The 26,862-nt window shown below is 35.9% G+C and overlaps 1 protein-coding gene across 19 annotated transcripts in view; it reads left to right on the top strand.

The window, feature by feature from the left end:
* Window positions 1-8,653: 8,653 nt before the first annotated feature.
* The window catches only part of LOC108050172 (longitudinals lacking protein, isoforms F/I/K/T), a 62,716-nt gene continuing 44,507 nt past the window's right edge, over window positions 8,654-26,862 (top strand). For 5 of the 19 annotated variants that reach the window (XM_017131706.2, XM_017131708.2, XM_017131705.2 and 2 more), the window contains exons 1-5: window positions 10,410-10,729; window positions 18,549-18,943; window positions 19,007-19,400; window positions 19,738-20,442; window positions 20,509-20,589. In XM_017131706.2, the coding sequence (XP_016987195.2) occupies window positions 18,770-18,943; window positions 19,007-19,400; window positions 19,738-20,442; window positions 20,509-20,589 (1,354 nt within the window). In that variant the 5' untranslated portion in view covers window positions 10,410-10,729; window positions 18,549-18,769. Of the gene's footprint in view, window positions 9,010-10,409; window positions 10,730-17,629; window positions 17,809-18,548; window positions 18,944-19,006; window positions 19,401-19,737; window positions 20,443-20,508; window positions 20,590-26,608; window positions 26,778-26,862 lie in introns of those variants that run through there. The other 14 variants (XM_017131711.2, XM_017131709.2, XM_017131712.2 and 11 more) reach the window with 6 other exon arrangements.

The raw sequence follows: 26,862 nt of genomic DNA, 5'->3' as shown, positions 1-26,862 counted from the left end.
ATATTTATTATTATACATATGTAAAAAGTTACTAAGAAATATGAAACCACATAAACCAGATATAATAAGTGATATTAAGTACGAAAAAATGAAACTTCAGACACCAAAATATTTCCATGTAAAAATAATTTAAAACTTGTCGGTATTGAAATTTAACTACAAAGGATATTTATTAAGTTAATATTCATAACACAAACCTTATTAAATGTTAACTATAAATGTTGGCATTTTCTTTTAAAGGGTACTCAAGATTAATGGGAGGCAAACATTTTTACGAAACATTTTTAAACCCTTGCAGACGGTATTATAATTTCAGTTAAACGTTTGCACCGCAGTTAAGGACACATTTCCGACCCAATAAAGTAAATAAGTTTTTGATCAGAATATCAGAATTACGCTTTTAATTTAATAAAAATCGGTCGACTATATCATATAGGTGTGCTTTGGCACGATTGAAAAATTGATCGCAAATCGATTGTTTTTAAGCATATGCGATACAGTCAAACACTATTTGTTTTATAAAACATTTAATTTTTTTAATATTTCCAAGGGTATATTATCTTCGGCTTGCGAAAGTTTTTCTCCTTTCTTAATTTTGTGATAAATATATTACTCTCATAGACTGGAGTCATTTAAATATGAATAATCCGTCATAAGATTGTCAATTATTAAATAAAATAATAAATGTATAACGTATTACATTTCTATGATCAACAGAAGAATCTTTAGATTGCCAGGAATATTGGCTTTCTACTCTAAACAAAACGAAGAAAATATTGCCTAAGAGCATGAAAATAAGAAGATCGAGCTGAAGATCAAAAAATCCAAAACTCGTTTCTCTTCGGTTTTCTGTTGTTGGATTTTTTTGGCAACATTTTTTTCCCATTACTGAAGCTGCGGCAAAGTGAAAATTTATGCCGCACCTTCAACTCTGTCAAAGCTTCAATCTCTGGAAAGATCTAGACTTGAGGTAAATTTTGTTTAACACTAGAGGGAAAAACTTCCAAGATAAAATGTTATGTTTTTGATATGTATATGTAGATATTAGAATCTATTTGTGTTAAATACAATTTTTTTTATTTCAAATCGAGAAGAATAAATAGCAATTGGTCTTAGAAAATACATATGCAAGTAGGTACAATGATCAACTTAATTAACATTTTAATATCTATTGAAACCCATTCAGACCAATATTAGTCATTCTAAGCTGGGAAATATTATAATTTACTGACGAAGATTATAAATAAGAAATTTTAATGTTCTAATTTTTTTTAGAGTTTTCATAAGAAATGTTTATTGTAAACAGGCTTCATAAACTTAAAAGCAAAGGCACCTATTTACATATTTAAGAATCAGCAAGGGTTAAGAAACCAATTAACTTGATTTTCCCCCCAATAAGCCAAGTTAAAACGAAGATATGAGTCACTGATTGAGTGCATGAGTATGTTAAAAACTCTTGTTGTTGGGTTTTTACCTTGTTTTTCCACATTCATCGTCTCTTTTCTTGGTCTTCCGATTCGCCAGAATGGCGAACACAGCTGTTCCATAAAAATTCCTTTTTTCGCGTTTAATTTTAGCCACAGAAATTGCACGGGGAAAACAAAAAGTGCAAGAACAAAAAATGTTTATTTTCGTATTGTGCTCGAAACTCATTTACATGCAAAAACACAAACTCACACATTGGCAAACCAACAAAAGAGCGAAGAAGCCGACGAAGAAAATGCGAAAGGAAGCGAGCAATATGCGTGGGACGCCAACTCTACACCCCGGGCCACAAAAAGAGGGCTAACCTTGAAGGAGTCGCGGTGCCGAGATGCCCAGCAAAAGGCGTGAGCGTAGGGTGTATCAGTATACATAGATAATTGAAAAGCACTTGCCATAAACCAGATGTTTTCACAGAAAAATAGTCTTAGAAGACAACTTTGATCGTCAGTTTCCATTTGCTAAAGCTGGTCATCATGCATCCAAAATCCTTACAGAGTGACGCATTTATATTTGTATTAAATATCCATACATTATTAATATTAATTTATACATACAAACATATATCATTATTACGGTTTGTGGTAATTACTTTTTAAAACATTCTCTGAAATGTACTTTTCAAGTAGAAATCGCTCATACTCTTGCAAATGTTATCTACACAAATATGGTTTTAAATGTAATATGTATTATGTACTATATAAATACATATAAATTGAGGAAATTAGAATCATATATATCATATAATTTTATTAATCATACGTTTTGGAAATACGATCTATTCTTTTTAAAATCGTTTTTAAAAACTTCTCTGTTTAAAAAGGTTTTTACTTACATTTTATCCCGAAGAAAAAAAATTATTCTGACCTCTATCTTTTATAAGATCTAGAATAAGTTTTTAGATGAAATCTCATGTTACCATAATAATTGTATTTATCATTTCGGGGCTTAGTATTTCAGTTCATGTGACAGCGGAACTCTCTGGGTATTATGGGTATCTCCAAATCGATCAGTTTTGGGATCAGATTCGCCTGGTTTTCCGTCACGGAGAGAGTTTGTTTTCCCCTCTCCTGATAAAATTCACATGCGAATGCAAATTGTAAATGCAAAGCTAGCAGGGGCAACATGGCCACAATTTGTGTAGTAGAACCCACAAAACCATATAGGAGGCCCATGTATGCATCCATGTCCGTCCATCCATCGAAAACCGAGAAACCGAGCATTTATAGCCCAGAAGAGCAGATGTGCGGCGTTTTGGCTCCCGCTACACCGATTCCAATTCCGAATCCGATCCCAACCCCCCTTGAGGGTACCTTGAATTTTCCCATTTTATGCGCCCCTACCCATTGTGTTTTGTTCCTCCATTAATCTGTTTTTCGTTTGTGTACGAGTATACGTACATATGTGGCACATGCATTTGTTTTTTGTTTTTTGTTTTTTGCATGCTCATGTTCATTTCCTTTTGTCAATTGAATTTAATGGAGTTGAGTGGCGACCCGTTTCGTGTCAGTATGGGTGAGTATCTGTGAGTGTTCGTGTGGCCAAGGGTGGAACAAAAATTGATCGATCAAGTTGATCAGGGAAGCGTGCAACGATCGTGTGCATAATGTATAGTTAGGGGTGGTTTTCCAGATCCTGATCTGCAGCTGTTGTATTTTTTTGTTAGTTGGGGAGGGCGGGAAAATCCCCGAGTGCAACCCTTGGGGGACTGGATCCTACAGCTGGATCCAATGCACCCGGTTTCCACACAAAGGGAAAAATACAGAGTTTTTAAACCAATTTAAATATTTATGCACATGTGTTTTCATTTTGCCACCATTGAACATACAACTTGAAAACCTTTTAGAGAACATGTGGATAAATATACAAATTAACACCTTTTTATTATGCTAGCATTTGAATAGGTGTATGCCAAAAATAGTAGTTAAGTGACGTCTAATTATTTATTTAAAATTATTTGGATAAATAAGTATTATTAACTAAAAATGCACGGCCAAAAGATCGGTGTATAATTTTCAACATCAATCAGACTTTAGGTTGATTCAATCATTGTTAAGTTATTATTTATTTTACACATCAAGTTTTTTTAGCAATCTTTAAACTTGATCGATTTTGTCATAAACAAAAATGCAGAGCACAAAGAATTTAGAGATAATATTAAGATTAAAAACTATAACATTAAATACCCTGGAACTAATTGATGTTGTTAGTTAGCAGCTAAAATTATTCATTGTTCATTGTTGATATTTTTCCACGCTGCAAGATAAACATTTTAATCCTACGCATTAGACGCTATTGTAGCATTTTATGAGACTTCAAGGACATTTTTAATTCCTAGTGTAAGAGGGGTTGAATGCAACTCTTTTTTTTTTGCAAAGTGCCAGGAGTCCCCTGTGAGATCGCAGCTGACGTTCGGTTCTGTTTTTGCAACGCAATAAAAAGGGGGGACGGAATGGGCCCAGCAACCCCTGACGACAGGATCTCGTTGCGTTCCAGTTTCCACCCCAATTGGAAGGGAAGTGCCACCCTCGCACCCTCCGAGTTCCAAACCGACCTACGTAGCTACCACCCGCCGACCGTCTGCTCGTGATCTGACTGTCGCTCCCCCCGTTTCGGGTTTTAGGGGTTGGTTTTTGGTCCTTGACAGCGGCAGCAGAAAAAAAGCTCTTTGCTCCGAGCCACCGAAGCAACAACCCCCCAGCGGAACAGGCGAAAAGGGAAGGCAACATCCGGCCATCCGATGGCAGGGATGGAGGGTTTAGGGTTGCTACTGTGGTCAGAGGGGATCATGCTTGGCTGCCGCTCGATTTCTGGGCCCTGTCGTTGCCAGACACCCGACCACCCTCTCCCATCGAAACTCCTTCACCCCCAGGGCATCCTGCCACCCCTCACAAACGCGTCCTTGTTGCGACGGCTCAGGGGGTATTAGTGTTTTTCCCAGGACTTTGCTATTTTCGGGCCTATAGTGGGTGTAGCGAATTTTTTGTTTTGCCAATGCCGTTTGTCCAAGCATTACTGGTATCTTCTGAGTCACTTCAGTCTTAATAAAAAAAGCATTTTAAGGAAGATAGCAGCTTAAATTATGTTTTAAGATGTTCCAAAAACTTGTATTTATAATAAGAGCTGTTTGAGCTTTTCATTATTATTTCATCAAACAACACCAAATTAGAGTATTTTAGGAAATACAAGATAACCCCGTAACACCTTAATCTTATCTCCAGGCCATGTTTTTTAAAAATAATTGCCCGATTTAATAAAAATAGTTTACTGCTCTTTTGATCAACTATATATTGAACAAAAAGGGTGCAAATTTATTACTTTTTTTATGATACAATTTTCTATAAAAACTCTTATTTTTCGAAATAACCTGAAAACGTATCACCATACATACAGCATAAATATTCCCCAGCATCAGTTCGCACCATATCAGCATAGCTGTCATAAGAACATCAGTTGTCCAGGGTTGTTGAAAGCTCCGGTTCTCAAATGCGTTTTTGTGTAGGGTTGGAAAATCGATAATCTTGGGCGGATCGGGAATGGAAATGTGCGCAGTTGGCAATCTGATAATGATGATGTTAAATATTTTCAAGGGGGGAGTTTGGTCGACCATGGGTTCCTTTCACTTGGATTAACTCGCTATTGTTACCAATTCTCTATCTTTCTCTCATTCGCTGTGACCCAAAAAGTAATGAGCATGAGAAGAAAAGAATTTAAATTTGCAAGCGAAAGAAAACCAGAAAGTTCCATTAACAACAAATATTTTTGGCAGCCTCAATTTCAGTGTTCTCTTCATTTTTTTTTGGGAGCGGGAAGCTGACCAAGGGGGTTTTGTTCCGAGCAAGCATTTTTTGAAAAGCACAGGCCATCCATCACTCAACACTGAAAACAAATTGAATTGGGAAAAGATAAAGATTAAAATAAAATTTAAACCATTTTAATAGCGTTCAATAAATCTGGTCGATTGCTAGGGTTTTGAATTGGTGTTTTTTTTGATGATAGATTAGATTAAAAAATTATTAAAAAAAATATTTTTCTCAGTAATATTATTGTTACAGGATATTCGTGTGCCCCTATTCATTGGACGACTTTGTTTTTGTGATGCAAAAACGGCCCAAACATAAAGGATTATATATTTTATGTTTTATCTCATGATAAGTCTGAACAACTATCAAATATTCTTAATTTTTTCTAACTTAATGTGTTAATTTAATTCTTTTAATAGAGTTTATAATTATCAACATTATTAAAAAGAATAAAACATTCTAATTTCAGAAAATCTTATCTTGAATTGTTTTCTCTGTGCGAAAATCGCTCGAAAGAGAGTAAAAGACAGCGATAGAGAAAGAGATGTATGTATGTATAATGCTAATTCTGTTTCGAGTTCGAAATGAAAACGAAGCTAAGCTCAAAAATGGGAATTTAATCCAAATTCGAATTGGAATTGAAAAGAGCGGCGCGAAATCATAAGGGAAATCAAAAATAGCAACCAAACACAAACGTACACACATGGACAAACAACGAAGTGTGTGGAATGAAAAGCCACAAAAATATGTTCGACGAAAATTGTTGAGCAAAAGAAACGGATGAAAAAATTCAATTACATATTGACTTTTGTTTATTTGTTGGCGCGGCTTTGAAATGGATTGGAATTTTGGTGGGTTGTGTGAAATCACGGACTCCAACTTTTATTTCGTTTTTTTTTCGAGCGGGGTGCGGCATAAATTTTCACTTTGCCAGCGGAATAACAACAACAAGCGAGCAGCGTAGAAGTGTTGCCAAAAATACAAAAGCACACACACATACTCTGGAATTTCGAATGCCAAACGAGTTTTGAAACTCTGGTTCCTCGGCTTCTTTTTGCTCTCGGCGAATATTTTCTTCGTCATTCGAGAGCAAAAAAAAAAGCAGAAAAAATAAACAAAAAGCGTTAAAAAAATTTCCTACTTTTATTGTTAATTTCTTTGAGCGCAGCTTTTTTTTAAGCTGCTGCGCGGGCGTCGACGTCGACAGAGAAACACTTCAAGAAAATATTTGATCTTGATCTTTCATAAAATTTCTTGTCCAAAGTTATTATTAAAAAATTTGATTATTTTAATTTCGCAATATAACTATTGACAATGAAATAAACCTGAAGAAAAATTCAACATTGAATGTTGAAAGTAAACCTATTTTAACATATTTGTTCATACGTTTATTTTTAAATGAAAACAAACTTCCTTATTATTTGAATACATATCCAACAATTGCATATTTCTAACCGTGCACTAGCATTATTGTTGTTCTTGTTTTTTTGTGGCGACTTTTTTCACATACATATTTGCTCAAATCAAGTAATCATTTATATTTAAGCATCAAAATCAAGTTTTGGCAATTGCTAATGCAAGACGTAAAAAATGGGCAAAGATTTATACGAATGTATGCCTGTGTAAAGGTATGGTTGTACATTGACGATTTTATTAGAAAGTAGCAATTGGCAAAAACAAAAAAATATGTATGTATGCAAAATGGCAAAATAAAAAAAGTGGAACCATAAATTGAAAGTTTAATCTTCCCTGACACCTTTCTACTTCCCCAGCCGGGAATTTTAATTGCCTCGCTAAAAATAATGACAGGTGCCTGGTAAATTATGTTCTTCAGCGCTAATTACATTTATTTTATTTCTAGTAACATTACCCACTTCAGCTGTTAATTTATCCAAATTTTTAATGTTTCGCATGCTTGATGATATCATTTTATTGTAGTAAATTATTCTATTGAAAAACATTTGAAAATAAAGTTTTCGTTGATCGAACAAACTGCATAGAAATTGTTTTTTAAGTTACTTATTCTTTAAAAATTTATTATGTTGTAATATAAAATAGTATGTGTACATACATTTTTGATAAGATAAAAGATTTTGTACCTTTATTTGTAACCAATGTTGTTAATCTAATATATTCTATTCATAATTTCGTTCAAAAATAGTTTAAAGAATTATTTGTTGTCGGGAAATATTTTTCAATTTCCACTATTTTGAAATTTGTTATTTTAAATTTCAGAGCTTCATTTACATATCGAATGGATTCATGTCAATTTTTCAATAAATTGTTCGATCGATTCAGAGACATTACATATGTATTATGTATGTTGCAAACTTTGAACTGAACTTTTAGTATCATCTGCAGGGTATCAAAATAACAGTTTTAAAAATAAGTTACAAGTGATAAGAAATCCTTTCCAACCAAATACGGTTGGAATCAAACCATACATATGAACCAAATTTCCCTGAACTAAATTATTGACACACTTGGGCTTTAACTATTTCGTTAAAACTCTATCGATTTGGACACTTTTTTTTGCCTAATCACATTTGCCTCTATACTCTAAATGGTATAATGATCAATTTTTAAGCAAAAATCTTTTGTAGAGCCTTAATTTAAAGAAAAGGTTGTTTGACTTTACAAGGTAAAAAGAAAATTAACAGCATGTGTTCAAAAATTAAAATTGAATAAGCAGGATCAAGGAAATCGAATGTTAAGATTGGGGAAAGGATGCCCAGAAGACGTTTTTCCCACGCCCTTAAAAAATGCAAGGCACACTGGCCACTCCATAGCTTTGAGTGTCCAGGATCATATAAAAGGATAATGACAACCCCCAGATCTTCTTAAAATATGTACATATGTACATATGTATGTACAAACATAGATCAACATGATTGCTGTGCCAATAATTAAGTTCGTTAATGTATGTACATACATAAGTAAATATGAATAGTATGTACATACATATGTATGTAATAGTTACCATATTTTTTGCGATCAACAAAGCTTTTTACATAGAACTCCATATACATACAAATTTTTTTCTTATGTGCCAACCAAAAAAAACCTTTTATTTGCCTTTTCATTTAGCGCCACTTCCTTTTGCCACAACCCCTTCTTCTTCATCCATTTTCCTCCTCCTCCTCGTCCCTCTTCTTTTTTCCAAGCAGCAGTTGCAAAAAGCAATCAACTGTATCGTCGCCAGTCACCTTCTCCCTCGCACTCACTTGTTCTAGCGCACGAACGATCTTCGGATTTTCGAATGCAGCAGAAAGAACAACAAAAAGCAGAAACTTCGTGCTCACACGCACACACATGCAAGCCTATTTATTTTTCGACTTTTGTTCGAACTTTTTTGCAGCGATTTTTTTAGTAGCAAACGGCAACTCTCAGGAATAAATTCGTCGTCGCTCCGCACGTTAAATTTTCGTTATTTCCCACCCACACAGAAAACCACATTTGTTAGTAATTTGAAAAGCTGTGCGCATTACATAAATTTAAGTGGAGTATCGAAAAAAGAAAACAGAAACACAAAAACTGAGTGATGTGAAACACATTTTATGTACAGAGTGCGAACGCATAACAATAACTTATTATAATTAAAGTTTGAAATAGATAATAATACGTTGGTGTTTGTGAGTGTTTGCCGCCTCTCCTTCGCGAGAGAGAGCGAGACGGAGAGAGAGAACGTGACCGCCTTGCAATGAAAACTCCAATGAAAATTCAGGTGAGCGATTGTCAAAACGACGTGATGTTATGCGGGATTATCTTTTTATATATTTGCTTGCATACAAATTTACATACATATGGAGTCCGCAAATGATATGTAGAATTTATGTTCGGCCTGAGAAGACACCCCTCGGATCAATTAGTATTGGTTAGAGCATTTAATTTTAGCGTGTAGAATTTCGCACTGGATTGTTAATTTTCCTGCCCAAGTCGAAAACCGTTAAAAATTAAGGTACATATAGGCACACATAATTTTTACACAAAATAAGAAAAAAACGCAAGGCGATGAAGTCATACTGGAAGCCAAAAATAAATCAACGCTGATCATAAAAGCGTTTTGGAGAGTGCACAAAATATAATTTGCGCTTTTTAGTAGGAAATGCATTGCACACAAAACTATCATCTGTCCCCCTCGCACACACGCATACAAATGCAATGACAGAGAAAAAGGGAGAGAGCCGGAGAGAGAGCTTGCTCGGCAACGGTAATTTTTACCATTTCGAACATTATGGCTTCGCCTTGCTTGCAAAAAACCCCAAAAACCCGAGCAAGCAAAAGCTAAAGCAACACCAAAATCTCGCCCCTTGGTGGTTAACAAAAGCAATTACAACTGCGAATGATATTTTCGAACTCCGCCACATAGAACCAGAGTTGCCAACATATTTTGTTGAGACTGGATCATTTCCGAATTGTACATCTATGGATCAGCCTTTAAATTAGTAAAATGTATCATCAAAGTGATTTTGAACACATTTTTATTTCGCAAGTATTAGAATGTACTTGTTTTACTACCTAGGATAGAAACCAAATAAAAAAAAACGTCTTTTTTGTATCATTGTTTATAAAATAAAATTCTTAGCTCTAATAATTAAATTCTAACCAACAATAAAAGCATTCAAGTTTTAAGTTTTATGTACACATGTATAATGCTGACAGGCTCGGCACTTAAGGAAGAAAACTGTTTACAAAGCTTGTGAGAAATCTAAAGTTAGAAATGTTAAGGTCATTTCACTAAAATTAAATTCTAATGGCAATTTGGTAGAACTTGTTATGGTTCTTATTTGTTAAAATACAAAGAACCTTTATTTCACGTTTTCGGGTTTAGATAGAATGATTTTCCACAAGGTATTTCTGTTGTTAAAGTTTATTTACTTCATCTGGTGTCGATCCCTTCCGGAGAGAGTTGACAGCTCTGGCTGGCAACTCTCCCCGCAAGCATACCAAAAGCACATAGCAAAGAAGAGGAATCAAGAGGGGAGGCAAACAGACGACGTCAACTCATTTTTCGAACTCGCACTCGCACTCTCTTCGGGTTTCGAACTCGAACTCTGCGCTCGGCTTTTCGGCATTGACAATTCGGCTCCGCTCTCTCTTCGGCGTTTTACTTTGGGCACTTTTCGTGGGACAGCGGAAAGTCGCGTCAGTCGTCAGTTTTTCTTCAGTGGCTCCGCGCGTCCGCAATTTTCAGTGTGTGGTGCGTTGTTGCTGCTGCCTACTCTTTTTCTTTCTGCTCTTCACGGCAGCGGGAAAGGAAAATACATAACATACACATGCATACAGGGCCCAATACAGTAAAAATAAATTTAACTTTATTGCTTTTCTCCCGTCGCGTTATCGTGTGTGTATATATATATATATATGGTTTGGAAAAGCAACACCAAAATTTGATATGTGCAAAGTTTTATTGACGACTATTTGCTGCCTGTGATTCTATTTCGGTGTGTATAAAGAATTGATAAATATTACTATAAAAACCTAAAAATGTCTATTTAATACGCAAAAACTTGAATTTGAACTGTACTTGCTTGTGACTGTGTGTGTGTTTTTGCATATCGAATCGATATTTCCAGTGGTGTTCCTATCGATTTTTCCCTATGCTCACAAGGGGAGAAAGCTTTTCACCAGAGATGGAAAGAGAGAGGGAGAGCTTTCCCGCAAAATGCAACGCTGAAGTAAAATGACGAGCGATTTTCATTAATTTTCACGTACGCACACACTGAAAATGTCTCACTTTCCATGCAAATGAGGTCAAGTTGTGCAGTGGAAAATGTTTTCTCTAGGTGTGTGTGTAGCCCAGTTACATAAGCTTTTTTTATTACAAATTAGGGGGAAAAACTAATCAAAAGCTTGATAAAAAAAATAAAGTTGGTAAACAATAAGCCCCAAAATGGTAAAAGAAATGAAACGCTAATTGGGAACTCCTAGAAAAAAGCACGTTTTTCATTTCGATAGATTCCTAAAGTCTCGTTGTCCGCCATCTTGGTTTTTCCCCCACACATAAAATATTTAGTTCTCTCGCTCTTTTGGCTCCCCTTCCTTTCGCTCCCGCTCTTTCTGCCTTACTCCCTCTTTCGTTTTATGTTTGTTCACGACAAAAAAACCGCCAACAAAAACAAGCGTGAAATTTTCTCTCTGCACTTTTCACACACACTTGGAAATGTGGAAGAGACAGAGGGAGAAAGAGAGACCAGTCGCCACATATTTTTGTTTCCACTTTGTGGTACACTTTTGCTACGCCGCTTTTGTTGTTTTCTTTTCGACACGTTTACATTTCCATTTTTCATATTTTCGTGTCGTCTAATTTTTTTGATGGGGTTTCTGCGACGTTGCTCAATTTCACCTGCAAAAGTTTTATTTGTTTACAATTTACGCACATGTGCAGAATAATAACAATAATAAATGAGATATAAAAAGCTTTTGTGCAACAAGTGTAGAAAATGAGCAACTGTTATTCTTTCTTTGGCTTCTTGCCTTAATTCTTTGTTTACCATTTATATATATTTCTCTCGAGTCATCAGATTTTTTAAAACACTAATGACCTTGCAACGAATTTCTGACCTACAACACACGCGTGCCAAAAAAAAAATGTCGCACTTTTCTTTTCTCTATTTCCCATGTTCTTGTAATTACAGTAAACAGAAAATATAGAGAAAAAAAGAATAAAGGAAAATAATGAGCAGCCGTTATCGCCGACTGCTCTTTGGCTGACTTTTATTTTTGTTAGTTTTTATTTACTTATTCGCTTTGGCCATTAGCAAAAAAGTTCATTGAACTTTTGTGGGTTTTATTTCGCTGTTTACTGTTGATTATTTTCGGTGGCTTAGTTTTTTCACTTTCACTCGAATTGGAGGGATATTTAATAAGTCTAAAGCGGATAAGTCATATCCATTAGTATTTTTAGATTAATTATGCAACAATAAATATTATATTATATTATATTATAACATATAACAAAAAACGTATGTTATCTGAATGATAAAAGAAATTATAAACTTAAACATTAATTTGAAAAATATCCTAATTAAAGTCTTCTTTTTAACTTTGTTAAATTAACGAAACCATAAATGTACTAAAATTTTTTTGTATTTTATTTTAATCATACCACCAAATAAATTCCCCGGAAAATTATTCTCTCATTAGTATGCGAACATTGAAAACGCGATCAACTTTTCGATCGTTAACTTCTTTAAATGGTAACCGAGTAATAACCTTCAGAAGAGGCGGAAAAACCCACATAAAGCATGCCCAAAACTAAAAAGAAAACGAACAAACGAAATCATCAGCGAAGCCAATCTCCAATGGGCCCAAGACAGATAACTAAAACCCAAAGCATCGACTTCCTCTGCACCCCCACACTTCTATAACAACCGCAGTCGCAGATACATTAAGAGATACAGATACATTCGCGCATAACAAGCCCTTAACATTCACTTTAAATAGCTTTTTGAGAAAACAAGTTTTGTGGTTGACGTTTTTTTATATACACTTTTCGCTGCTTTAAGGCAAAACGACATTTTCTGCGGCCGAACAGAGCCAAGCGAAGCGGAAAAGGAAAGAAAAAAGCATGGAAATGGAAAACGATATGTTCAAAACAGTCAAAAACAAAATTTATAAGTTACGAGTTCAATTTGGACTTTGCAACCTTACATTTTTCACATTTTATATTTTTTTTAAATTATTGTTAAAACAATTTCCGAAAGATGACAGGTTCTAAAACGATATGTATATGTGATTTGCATTAAAGGCATGTTAAATTACTAAAGACTAGGCCTAAGCGATAGTCATCGCCAGGGGTTTGGGAAAAAACGTGTATATTTTCTAAGAATTTTAAATAACTAATATTTTGGGTTATTTACCCGGACGATCTAATGTTGACTCAGATTGTTGGTTTATTTTCATCTGATACCTTCGTACACTTGATTCAGCTTTTCTCAATCTTCGGTTGTAACATGGTTGCTACATGTGTAAAGAAAAAATCGACGAGCAGAAAGGGTGTAAAAATAAATAAATGAGCGACGGACGCCTACGTGTGTTTTCAGAGGTGTTTTTTCACTCATTTTTTTTTTGATTTCGAACCGAGAGAGTTTATCTTTATTGAGTATGTGCTGCTATTCAGCAACATTTTCAGCTTTTAGAAATTAAATTATTGAAAGTCAGTGCGAGAGTCGTCGAGTTTATTTTTACGTCGTAAATATACAAATTTTATGTCTCGCAAAGACGCGCATACACACATGCGTTCGAGCAGAAAAAGATTCCACTTTATGCAAATCTTGTGGGGGAAGTTTTATACTTTGTTCTTGGCCTCCACATTCGTTTTAAAATAATTAAAATAAAATTTTTACACACCCTTCTTTCCTTTCAATACGCACTAAACATATAACAAATATATTTTTTTTTTTTTTTTTTTTTTTAAAAGTTTGGATTTTTTTTTTTTTTTTTTTTTTGCCAATAAATTTTACGTACCAAATTATAGGATGGCACTATATTATACCATAACTTCAACTTTTGTATTTTTATTTTTTTTTTTTTTTTTTTTTTTTTTTTTTTTTTTTTTTTTTTTCTTTACAAATTTTAAAAGGTTGGCCGAATTATTTTTTATACTCCATATAACTGAACGATTGGAAATGCCATAACTTTTCTTATTAAAGTTAGGAATTTTTTTTTTTTTTTTTTTTTTTTTTTTTTTTTTTTTTTTTTTTTTTTTTTTTTTTTTTTTATTTTTTTTTTTTTTTTTTTTTTTCCCCCCTTTTTTCCTTTCTTGTTTTTAAGTTATTTCCATTTTAAATTTGTTTTTCTGGTCATGTGTGTGTATGTGTGTCTTGGCGATTTTTCTGGCTGCGATGTGAAATGAGTTTCTTAAACTGGTTTTTCTGCGATCGGATCGGATCTCGGATCTCTAAACCAACAACTCGACTTGCCAACCGAGAACAGCGACGGCCACCCGCTCCTTCGTTTCATTTTCGAAATGGCACAGTTCTTGTATAGTCTGCCGAACCGGTTTTTCTGTTGACTTTTGCACAGAACAGCAAGTAAGCACACACACTCAGAACTCTGAAAACCAGCCCCATTAATATTTCCAAGTTCAGAGCTCTCTCTCTTGCTGGTCAAGAATTTTCATTACTCAGGGAGCCCCAGACTTTGGCGGCACTTCCTGTGCAAAGAGGAAGAAAAAAGGGACGACAGTTGTGATCCAACATCTGCCGGCAGGACGAAGAAAAGGGAAGGAGAATCCATATATATAACATGATGAACCTGGAGAGGGGGGATCGGCTTGTTTAGGGGTTGATTGCAACCCCAAAAAACCCGGGACGGCAGGACCCTCTTCCTCCTCCTACTTTCCCATAAACCGGTTTCCCCGGGGTTTACATTTTAACGTCTGGCGCGTGCTTAGAAAAAGGGGACCGACATTGCCCCGACATCCTTTATTATCCGCTACCCATCCCACCGTAGCATCGCATTTTCATTTCCATCTGGCACTCAAAAAGTCTGTTGGCATTGAACCCTGAATTAATAAACTACCTCTGAAAAGCCTTAAACACGTTTATAACAAAAGGATTTCTTAATATTATTCAAGGGAATCTAAGCATATTAAGTAACATTAACCATACTTTTCCCGCTCCATATTGCAACCCATTTCCATCTGGCATTGATCACGTTATTATAAGCACCTCAAGTTTATAAGAAAATAATATTTATAAAATGTAATAGTAAGTTTATAAGAGTTTAAGTTTAAGTGTATAAGAAAATAATATTTTTTATTATTTAATAGTAAGTTTATAAGAAAAGAATGTTTTTATTAGTTAATAGTAAGCAACCCAATCAAATTGCGAAAGATATAATAATCAGTTTTTCGTACTACAGCGGTTGCAATAATAAAATAAAAGTTGAGTTTTTCGCTAACAACGTTTCCTAAAATTTAAATCGTAGTTTGATAGTAGATCTCAACACAAAATATTATAAAACAAATTAAGGTATATCCTTTAAAGTCTTCTAAAGGTTTATTGAAAAATTGATCGAAAGCAACTAGCGTATAGAAAGTGTGAAAAATGTGCTATAATTTTTTCTTGCAAACAAGCAGTTGCTAAAACAAACTATAGATGAGTTTTTCGCTAACAACGTTTCGTATAATTAAATTTATGAACGTAGTTTGATAGTAAATCTCAGCACAACAAAAATGCTTTTAGGAAGTTTTATAAAACACTAATGTTGACCAGCAGCTCGCTTAAAATATGGAAAATGCTCAATTATTCTCCATAAAGCAATGCGGCTGCTATAACATAATCCAGTTGAGTTTTTCGCTAACAACGTTTTGTAAAATAAACAAATTTTAACGTAGTTTGATAGTAGATCTCAGCACAAAATAGGTTTTTTTTAAATTGATCAAGGCAATTCGCTCATATAAAGTATGCTAAGTTAAATTATGACTTTTTCATACAATCCTGCGGTTGCTAAAACAAATAACCAGTTGAGTTTTTCGCTAACAACGTTTCGTAAAATTCACTTTTTGAACGTAGTTTGATAGTAGATCTCAACACAGAATTTCTGCAACTAAAAATTATTTTTAAAGTAAAAACAATAGATCCAATTAAAAAACAAAAAAAAAGAATTCGTTAAATATATAATATATAATTACTTAAAGCAACAGCTGTTTATTTAGTGTTTTGGATGTATTGCTGCCAAAACATTTCCTGATGCAGTTGCCAGATGAAAACCAGTTGAGATTTTCGCTAACAATGCTCCGTAAAAACTATAATATTGGACATCGTTTGATAGTAGACCTCAGCACAGTCTCCCAGTCTCTTTATTACCGATTGCTCATCACTCACCCCCATTTAGTTCATCTTTTGTGGGTTCTCGTGGGAAACGGAAAACTGAACCCCAAAGAAGTGCGAGCCTTTGTGACCAACTGTACTTTTTCCACACACGCACACAGCCTTGCTAGCTATATAGCTCGAACTCGCTCTTTTTGGTCACAGGATCCCAATTCATAATCCTCCACCATCTGCGCAAAAATAAAACCTTGCAATGTGCAAAGAGCGCGCGTCATTTGTTTTCCACAGGGAGAGAGTGAGAGAGCGAGAGAGATCCTTTTTTGCCTCCCTGCAGTTTGTACCTACTTCTCTTTGTGTCTCGACTTATGTAGTATGCTTAAATATGTGTTTGTGGAAAACCCCTCCAATGCATCATCATTGGGGTAAGACTTGTTGTTTTTGCCGCTCCTCTTTGGTGATTTTTACACAAGGAAAAATCAGGTCAAATATATGTCTTCACTTCTGATATGATTTTCAAATCATGTTTAGTCGAGGTGAGTTCTATATTTTCTAGAGAATAATACAGGGTTCACACATCACCGACGGCCGACAATTAGTTATTATTTCTATAAATATTAATTTCTTACGAAATGCTTGAAAATGATGTTTAATCGTCGAAATCGATCATACAAAATGTTTTTTTTTTGTGTATCTGTGCGCATGCCTTGAACCTCTTCCTTCTATTTGGACCATATGTGTGTGTATAACAGAATCTAGAAAAACTGATCCCTTCGTCTAACGGTACTTGGCTTGGGACGCCCTGGGGGTGATTCTATCTCTCTTCCTTCCTCCCTCTTTCTCTCCCTTTACACACTGTCTATTTTTTTGCGCTTGGATCTGGCGAAAAGGGAACACAAAAATTAAACTGAAACACAAAGGGGAGGAGGAAAGCGGGAGCCCTAGTCACGTAGACGTTTGTGTATAGCCATCTCACTCGTCCTTTGCCGTAAATAACAGTTATTTTTCGGTTTTATATTAGGTTCTCTTCCAAGTGAAAATTGAAGTGTTCTTTTGGGACTTAACGAAAATGAAGGCCATGTACAGGGCTATATATATATGTACATACCATATTAAAGCATATTCTTAGCATATTCCAAATTTTAAAAGCAAACATAAATCAAAGTAAAGTACGAAGAAAATCAAAGTATTAACACTTTCTATTCACATTTCGCTACCTGTATGTGTTGGTGTCTGTGTATTTCCCGTTATTTTGCACGATTATTGCAGTTCTCCTTTTCCCTTTCGGCTCCTTTTTCCGCTGCCTCTGCTGACGTCGCTGTCGCAGCCTACCTGCCTCTCTCGCTCTCTGGCCCTCCGCATACTTGGCAATTTCATAACGTGCCCCCAAACGAGGGATAGAAAGAGAGCGACGCTCAACTCTCACTTGGCCCCTCTCGCTCTAGCAACTTCGTTTTCAGAGGGCAGCCATTAGTTTGAGAGAGCGCAAAATGAACGCGCTGCGTGGCGAGAGAGCGACGCAGCAGAGGCGTCGTTTCTGAGGGTCGCTCAGTTGCCATCACATTTGCGTCGTTTCATTTAGTTTCGTGCGCTCGGAGCTTTTGTTTGGTTCTCTGCGTTGTGCGGCAGATCGCGAGACAACGCGTGCGGTTTGCTGGCAAAATTACAAACACATCTATATATCTACGGCAAAAGCGGAGCTAGAGTAGGAACCAACCTTTGCAGTGCTAATTATTTACAATACAACAGTAAGTGAAGCATAATCGCGAGCGAGTGAGATTGTGAAATAGCGCCCATATCTATATGATTACTTAGTGTGCGTGTGTGTGCTCGTGCCTCTAATGAAAAACGTTCTATTTTTAAATGCGCACACCATACAAAAATGAAACGATTGCTCCACACTTCAACTTTAAAAATTATCAGTGAGCGTTAGTGTGTGCGTGACGACGATGGGGGGATAAGGAAAATCATCTACTTGTGAAATTTTCCACAACGGAGAAAAAAAACCCTGACCAGACACACACATACGTATGTGCGCTGCAGCGAAAACTTCCCCTCCTTATGTTTGATGCTTCGTTTTTGGTTTTTTCACGAAGTATCTTCGTGTTTTATCGTGTCCATCGATCTCCAACACCAGCACAAGCGCAGTCGGGAAGCAACTGTAACACAAAATCCGTTAGCTCTCTCTTTTAGAGAGAGAGTGTTTCGGAAAGAGCAAAGTTGAAACAATTAAAAAGAAGCAGAAACTCGCTCTAAAATATTAACAAAAAAAAATAATTTTTTCTGTGCTAAATTTGCATAGTTTGTCTTTGTGGGTGTGTGAATGCAAAACGATAATGTTAATCTAGCTAAAATTCAAAGCGTGTGCAAAAGAGATGAAAGATGATGTTATTGCTGCGTTGAAATTAAACATGAACTTGACCTTGGACCGCATTATTGCATTTTTTTTTACGTTACTAATTGTTTTATTTCCTCTTTTTCTTTGCAGCATAATTGCTGACACACACAACTAAAAGAAGAACCGAAGGCGAAAACAGTATTTTTGTTTAGCCCTCTACTGCACCCCTAAGTTTTGCCCATTGTAAATCAGCAAGCAAGAGTCGAAAAAAACAGCAAGTAGAGAGAGAGCTCAACGCTCCGGCCCCAAGGACGTGGGCCCAAAAAACCCCAGGAATCCTACCATCCCTATCCAAAACCCAAAGCCAAAATATGGATGACGATCAGCAGTTTTGTTTGCGGTGGAACAACCATCAGAGCACACTGATCAGCGTGTTCGACACGTTGCTGGAGAACGAGACTCTAGTCGATTGCACTCTAGCCGCCGAGGGCAAATTTCTCAAGGCCCACAAGGTGGTGCTGTCAGCATGCAGTCCCTACTTTGCTGTAAGTTGTTTGAAAAGCTCCCTAAGTGTATGACTTTTAATACTACAAATTCCATACTTACAGACCTTACTACAAGAACAGTACGACAAGCATCCCATTTTCATACTCAAGGATGTAAAGTACCAAGAGCTGCGCGCTATGATGGACTACATGTACCGCGGCGAGGTTAATATTTCGCAGGATCAGCTGGCAGCCCTGCTCAAGGCAGCAGAATCGCTGCAGATCAAGGGTCTGTCGGACAATCGCACTGGCGGCGGAGCGGCCCCCAAACCAGAGTCCTCCGGACATCATCGCGGCGGAAAGCTTAGCGGTGCATACACACTGGAGCAGACGAAGCGAGCCCGCCTGGCCACCAGTGGCGCGATGGACACATCCGGCGATGTATCTGGTTCGCGTGAGGGCTCTTCGAGTCCGTCGCGTCGGCGTCGAAAAGTCAGACGTCGCAGCATGGAGAATGGTGAGTTGTCAGCGATTAGGATTATCTTTTATACTGCAGCAAAGCGAAACACCAAGACGAGAACATTCTGTAGATTGAACTATAATTTAAGAAGAAACATGGGTGATAATTTTACATTTTGAATATGATAATAATATTTTGAAATATTTATAGGGCTTTTTAAAGAGACAATATGAATTTAAATACGTTGCATTGTTTATGAGTTTTAAATTAATATAAATTTGCCATTTAGTATTGTAATGAATTCGGTATTTCTTGTGTTTTTTTTGCTTTTATAACTTATCTGACTTTTTTGTGCCAATTTAATTTAATTATTTATTTATATTCGTTATTTTAGATGCCCACGACAACTCTAACTCGTCTGTGTTGCAAGCCGCCTCGAATCAGTCAATCCTCCAGACAGGCGCCGGTATGGCAGTCTCCGCTTTGGTCAGCACCCAGTTGTCCAGCGGTCCCCCAGCCGGAACCAGCAGCCATGTGACGTCGACCCAGCAACAGCAGCCATTGACCAGCACCAACGTTACCAAAAAGACTGAAAGCGCTAAACTAACATCCTCGACAGCCGCCCCAGCGAGCGGAGCAGCTGCGTCGGCGGCCGCCGTACAGCAGGCCCAACTGCAGCAGACGCAGACAACAAGCGATGCCATTAACACCGAGAATGTACAAGCCCAGAGCCAAGGTGGCGCCCAAGGCGTCCAAGGCGATGAGGAGGACATGGATGAGGGCAGTGCCGTTGGCGGAGCAAGCGCCGCCAGTGGACCCAATCCTACGTCCGCCTCTGCCTCCGCCGTCCATGCTGGAGTTGTGGTAAAGCAGCTGGCCAGCGTTGTGGACAAATCGTCGTCGAATCACAAACAGAAGATCAAAGACAACAGCGTGTCGTCCGTGGGCTCCGAGATGGTTATTGAACCCAAAGCTGAATATGACGACGATGCGCACGATGAGAACGTTGAAGATTTGACACTGGACGAGGAGGACATGACAATGGAGGAGCTGGACCAGACGGCCGGCACCAGCCAGGGTGGCGAAGGATCTAGTCAAAGTAAGTTTCCACTAGATATATTGTGTAATTTTCAAATAACTAATCCTTTTTTTTTTGCTTCATTAGCATATGCAACATGGCAGCACGACAGATCTCAGGATGAACTTGGACTAATGGCACAGGATGCACAGCAACGGGATCCCCAAGGTGAGTGTTTGTTGCCTCTAAACTCGATTATATGAGCTACGAACAAATGAAAAAGCAAAAAGTACAGCTTAGCTTAGAAGTTTTTAGACGAGATGTTTTTCGAACCAGCGAGCACGACAAACAAAAAGCTTAAATTAAAATGCAAATGCAGATAAGAGATTAAAATCCAACTTTCCAAGGTCACAAATCCATTTTATCCACACAAACATTTAAATATACACATATTTTTTACAATTCTAAAGTACACCACAAAAGTCGTGCTCCGAAAAAAGCTCTTGAACGTTGAAGAAGAAAAAAAGAAGAAATAGAAACAAAGAATTTTTTCGAATATAATTTTCAACAAGATAGCAGACGAAAAAAAAAGCAAGCAACAAGAAAAAGTACATATACAAACAATACCAAATAACAAGATTTGTGAGCGAGAGTTTGGCGCAGGAAAAAATAAACAATTAATAAAAAAACAGTAAAATTAATGTTAAAGAGCGAGAATTGACGACTCTGATTTGGAATTTTTTAATGAGAATTCGCAATTTGTTTTTTTTTTTTTTGACTGCGCCCCTCTCGTCACATAAATTAACCTGAAACAAGAATAATTTGTGCAAGTTGAAAGTATTACTTAAAAACTATTTCTTTAGTTAATATGATTTTTTACAAAACTAATCATTTTTTAATTACGACACACATAATTCGTATAACTAGTAATCTTTTTTTTTTGTACAAATCTATTTATTATGATTAATTTTTTAACAAACAAACACTTTTGAAAAGAAAATGAGAAACATTTACCACTCACACACCACCAACATTTATAATTGCTGTATACCACAAAACTCCCACAACCACCCTCTAACAATCTCATTTTACCATTTTCTATATATATATGTATGATTCTATGTATGATAATTTGTTGTTGAAGTTTCGTAACACGTTTTTTTACAATTGGTGTTTGATTAACTCTTAATTTTGCTTAATTTACTGTGTATATAAATCGCATAATTCGACATTTCCAACATTTTTAGTTGCTCGCCCCCTCACTTTCTCTCTATTTTCCTACCCCTTCCTCTCTGTATATCTCTCTATCCAACATTAAGCCGTTAGCTGCAGAGCAATGAAAAAGAAAATGCATTCCATAATAATTCATTATTCATGGTCACACTGACGTACTCACTTACACCCACACACTCAGTCACACTGCAGCTTCTATTTAGGCAGAAAAATTAAAGAGAATTCCTTATCATTTAAGTTAGTGTTTAAAATTTACGTATCAACAGTGTTCTATGTGTGTGCGCTGTGATCTCTCTTGCTCTCTCCCCATTTCTCTAAGCTGCTGTTTGTGTGCGTGTGCCAGTGTTTAAAGTGTGTGTGTGTGTGTGCGCGAGAGTTTAGGGCTCCACATGTATTCCCCCAACCCCACAAAGAAAGCTCTCTCAGTACAGTTGTGTCAAAATGTTTGCAAAGTTTGGCCACACTTCCAGCAATTCTAGCAAAACTCGATTATGTTTGTTCACCTTAACTTTGTTTGCATTTTTAAAGCATAATACACCCATGAACATTCAGAAACAAACACACTCAAACTTTCATTTGTCATTACTATTTTGTGCCTTTCCATTTTGATTGTCCTTTCTTATAGAACTCTCAGCGCGTGCTAATGTTTTTTACACTGTTTTTTTTTTCTTTACATATTACGAAAATACGCATGCAGTTTTAAATTGTATTTTAGTACTATCTCTATATATACATATATATTTTGCTTTATTTTGGTTGACGGGACCTTTTTTGTTGTTTATTTTCCTTATAAATTTGTTTTTAGTTTTAAAGCTAGCTTGTAAGCTTTTCCGGCTCCAGTCGCGCGCTCGCGCCTTTCTTACGCGTTAACGTCTATTAGGTTAGGGAAAACTTTTTCCCGCAACTAAAAGATGTTCGTTGTTAAAAAAAACCTTTAAAATGTCAAGTGCCAAGTGTTTTGAACCCGAAATCAACTAATGTCTGGGGAGCAGAAATCCGAAACAAAAGGATCATCGCTTTTGGGAGAAGGATCAGCTGCCGCGGTCTCAAGTCGTTGCCGAAAACAAAGCATGTAGCCATCGTAGATGGTGAGGTACAATCGAAGCTTTGGGCGATCCGACGAGATCCAACTATAATCCCAGCAAGCATCCTACTTCAGTGTGGAGTTCTCAGGTGTTCAGGTGAGTATACTCCGCTCGACGGTATCGGTTGGGCGGAGTGCAATACAAAAATGAAATAAATTTTGTATTTTAAGTTTGTTTTTGTTTGACCCCTGAAATACCTGATCCTTAATGCGGTCCTAAACCTAAATCCTTACTTCTATAACCAAATATCCCCTCCCCAAATCAACATTCATCCCTCATCTAAAACAACAAAAATTACAGCGATTACAGGTAATGTGGGAAACGAAACATCTACAAGCGCTCTCTCTCTTTCTCTCTGAAAAGAGTCTATGGGTCTCAGGGTAAGCTATAGTGTAATTCCCAAATTCCACTTTTCTTCCAACTTATTTCTAAGTGTACACATTAAATTTATATTGTATATATATATTTTTTGTACTTTCAATTTCATTTTGCGTTTGGCGTTTGTTTCACAAAATTGCTCGAAGCGTTGCCAAACAAACATCAAAAAACAAAAACAATCCCGTACGAAATTCAACCGATCCCGATCAATACATAAATACACATATAGAAAACACTGCGTTGTGGTTTTCACTAATTTGACATGTTGGCGCAGAGAGTCACAAAAACTGCAATTGTTTTTGTATTTTTGGTAAAACAATTTGTTTTCTCCTATGGTTATATTATCTTAAGCAGTATTAATGGAGGCACGGAAGAAACGGTTTTCAAGAATCGGTTTTTACTTTATTTGGAGCTTTTAAAAAATGTTCATGATCTTTATTAGCTATTTTAGTGTTGTGCTTCTCTTTTAGGGACAGTTTAAGGAGTTTATTTTCATACCTGTTATTTGCAGAGTAAAAAGGGTATATTGTATTCGATGCAAAATATGTAACAGGAAATAGGTAGCGTTTCCGACCCCGACCATATAATGAATGTATATTATTGAACAAGTTCAAAAGCCGTATTAACGTCGTGATATCGGAAACTAAAAGAGCTGGAAATTATATTTTCTGACGCACCGCAAGTTAAATTTAAAAGTGGTGCTACGCTCAATCCGACGCTCACAAATCGCAAAATTCTTTAAAGAATTGGTAATAAAAACTTTTTTCGGTCAATATCTATCGACTCACCAACAATTTTCTAAACCGGACCTATACATTAGAAGTAATTGGATATTAAGTGCTGAACATTTGCAAAATTGAATTCTTCCTATATTTGAGATCTGAAGAGACCGAAAAATCTTAGCTTTTGGTATTGGCACTGCAGATGGCTCAACCCAAAATTGTCGAAATGCGCCTTCAGCTTGGGGGTATGTTTGTTTTGTAATTGCTTAGCTGAGTAACGAATATCTTATAGTCGAGGCACTCGTTGTTATTAATATTTTTGATAAAATATAATGTCCTTTTCAATATTATTTGTTTCGGAACGGGAGAGCAGATTTCTAAAATTTTTTACAAGAAAAATAATTTTACTGTTGTATATCTCTTCCAAAAATTTTACGAAAATACACATTTTTAAGGTCTATTAAGAAATTATAATAAAGCTTTTAAAAGCTTTGTTTTTCGCTTTGAAAATCCTGTTTAGTTTAGGCTTTGTTTTGCTTGTTAGTAAGGCGAGGTATCTAAAAAAGACTTATAATATCCATGAAACTGTTGTAGACGAGAGAGACATCTCCTCTTCTATACACCCCACCCTCTTTTGTCGATTCCCGCTTTCTATGCTTATTCTGTTAATTGTTAATCAGCAAAAACAACAAATGGTACAACAATGCCCGAGGCATTCGTTCAAGTTCAAGGTCGGCTAAATTATAATGTGTTTCTATGTGTGAGACTGAGTTTTTTTTCTCTTTAATCACCATTGTTCACCACATGAATGGAGGGGATGATGGAGGGGATGGCGAAGAGAGATAAGAGAATAAAGCAATAATATTAATGTTCATATCTCTGTGAGTGTATCGCGTTTGCTAGATTTTTGTTTGTTTTTTTGCTATTCTCTTTTCGTTTGCTATTTTTAAAATTTCGTTCTGCATCCGTGTAAAGTCAATAATGACACGATGCGTTGCTGCTGGACAATTAAACTTTTATTTAATGGTTGCATAAACAATCAGGTTTGGGAAGTTTTTGTGAATTTTAAGAAACGCAGAATGTTGCTTAGCTAGATATGAGGTAGAAGTCTGAAAAACTACAGGAATATGGAAATCTTTGGGACTGGTGTGAGGTTTTTTTGTTACCAAAGATTTTTATAAGGAACATTTTTTGAGGCATTTAATTTAAACTTTAATGCTTGATAATTGCAATTTTCTATTTAAAGGCTATTTTTATATAAATATATTTTATTTTTGAGTCCAACATATTTGGTTAAATAAATGCTGATTTTAGGAAAGCGGTTCATGTAAAACAGTAAATCATTTTGTCGCTTTTTCTGTCGGCCACAGACGTAACCAGATTTTAAAAATGAAATCAAATGGTTATGACTTCAAAAAGTTAGGTCAGTTTCAGAATTATAAAGGTTTTAAGAACAATACTCTGGCTTCGATTGTATTAACATAAATAAACTTTTTTAATTATTGACTTGGCTTGGAAATATTTTTTTACTAATGGAACACCAATTGCTGGGCACTGTTTTACTTATCTGTAATAAAGGACAATGTTAAAATCCGATTTTTTTAATACTGTTGCAATTTTTTTTTCTCTCCTTTTATACCCAAATCAACTGGAATATGGGATATAATTTATTTTTGTCGTTTCAAACCTCGACACACCTACCTATTTCTGGTTTTGGCCCAGTTGAAAGCTGTTTGCATGGCCTTGACCCAATTTAGAGACACACATTCGCATACACACACAAACAGGCACTGTCGTCAGGCAGCAAAGAAAATTTTTGTTTCGGTTTTTTTTTTTTGTAACTTGCAAGCTTTTTATCACATCACGCCAACCACGAGCTGAAAAACAATTTATTTACTTGCGGTCCTTGTTTACTTGTTCTTTTTTCGTGTGTGTGTGTGTATGTGCGTGCATAAATTTAAATATAAAACTTTCCTTGAATTACAATTTAAGCTTTTTATGTAGTTTATATGCAATAATTTTGCGCCACCTGAAGTAATTCGTAGTTGGTATTTGTCTTTCATCTAGACTTTTCGCATTTTCTTTGCGCTTCCTTCTCCCTTACCCAATTATAACTTGCATTTATAAATTTTTTAAAAGAGAGATGAAAAGTTTTTTTAACGGCAGCAGGGTATTAAAAGTTTGAACTATCTGCAACCAAATTTTGAATAATGGATCTCAATACAAATTGAAAATATACCGAAATATTTTCTCTTATGCATGAAAATTGCATTTGTTTTATAAATTTGTTATTTCTGTGTGGTTCTTTGTTGTTGCTTATTCATTAAATTGTCTCTGAATTTTGTTGGTTAACTTTTTAGTTAGTTTAATAAGTGTTGTTGACCTTGTCAATCGGAAATGATTTTCAAAGATCTAAGGACTTATTTGAATTACAAATAATCTCACTAAATTAATGAGAGTTTTAACCAAACTAAAATTTTTCCAAAAGAAACATCTGTTTATGAAAATTCTAGGAAAAAAAATGACTTCACTATATTGGACTTTGATTTATTATCTGCAAGACTATACAGCTTAACATTGAAATCGACAAAGAAATATTATAAAACGTAATTCGAAAATAATTAAACTTTGAAGATAGCAGACTTTAAAAAATTTTAATTTTCTAATTTTGTTTGGAATATTGCTTTTTTAATAGCAACAGTCTGTCAGCTACAGGGATTAGCTTAGATAGTTGATTGTTATTTCATTTGTTTCTGCTTCGAGTCTCTATTTGTGTCTCATTTCTTTTTCCGCCCCTTATCTGCATTTAAATTGGCTCATTGGTTGCAGACGCAATGGTTGTGCCAAAAATCACGGCGGTGCGCGGTGGCTCAAAGCGTCTGGCCAGAAGAAAGGCTACTATAGCCATCGCCACGGCAATTGCCACATCCACGTCGGCAACGCACACGATGTCCAGGCGTAAGCGCAAGGTGATGGCCACCAACTCCTCATCGCGCAGGTAAATTTTGTGGTGCTTGGCGAATACCTTCTCTATCTTTCGTCAAACTCTGTCCCAGAACATGATGATATGACCAACTGTTCTC

Source organism: Drosophila rhopaloa, unplaced genomic scaffold, assembly GCF_018152115.1.
Source record: "Drosophila rhopaloa isolate 14029-0021.01 unplaced genomic scaffold, ASM1815211v1 contig_187, whole genome shotgun sequence".
NCBI lineage: Eukaryota > Metazoa > Arthropoda > Insecta > Diptera > Drosophilidae > Drosophila > Drosophila rhopaloa.
Note: the sequence above shows the minus strand (reverse complement) of the source record. Positions and strands in the feature narration are given on the sequence as shown.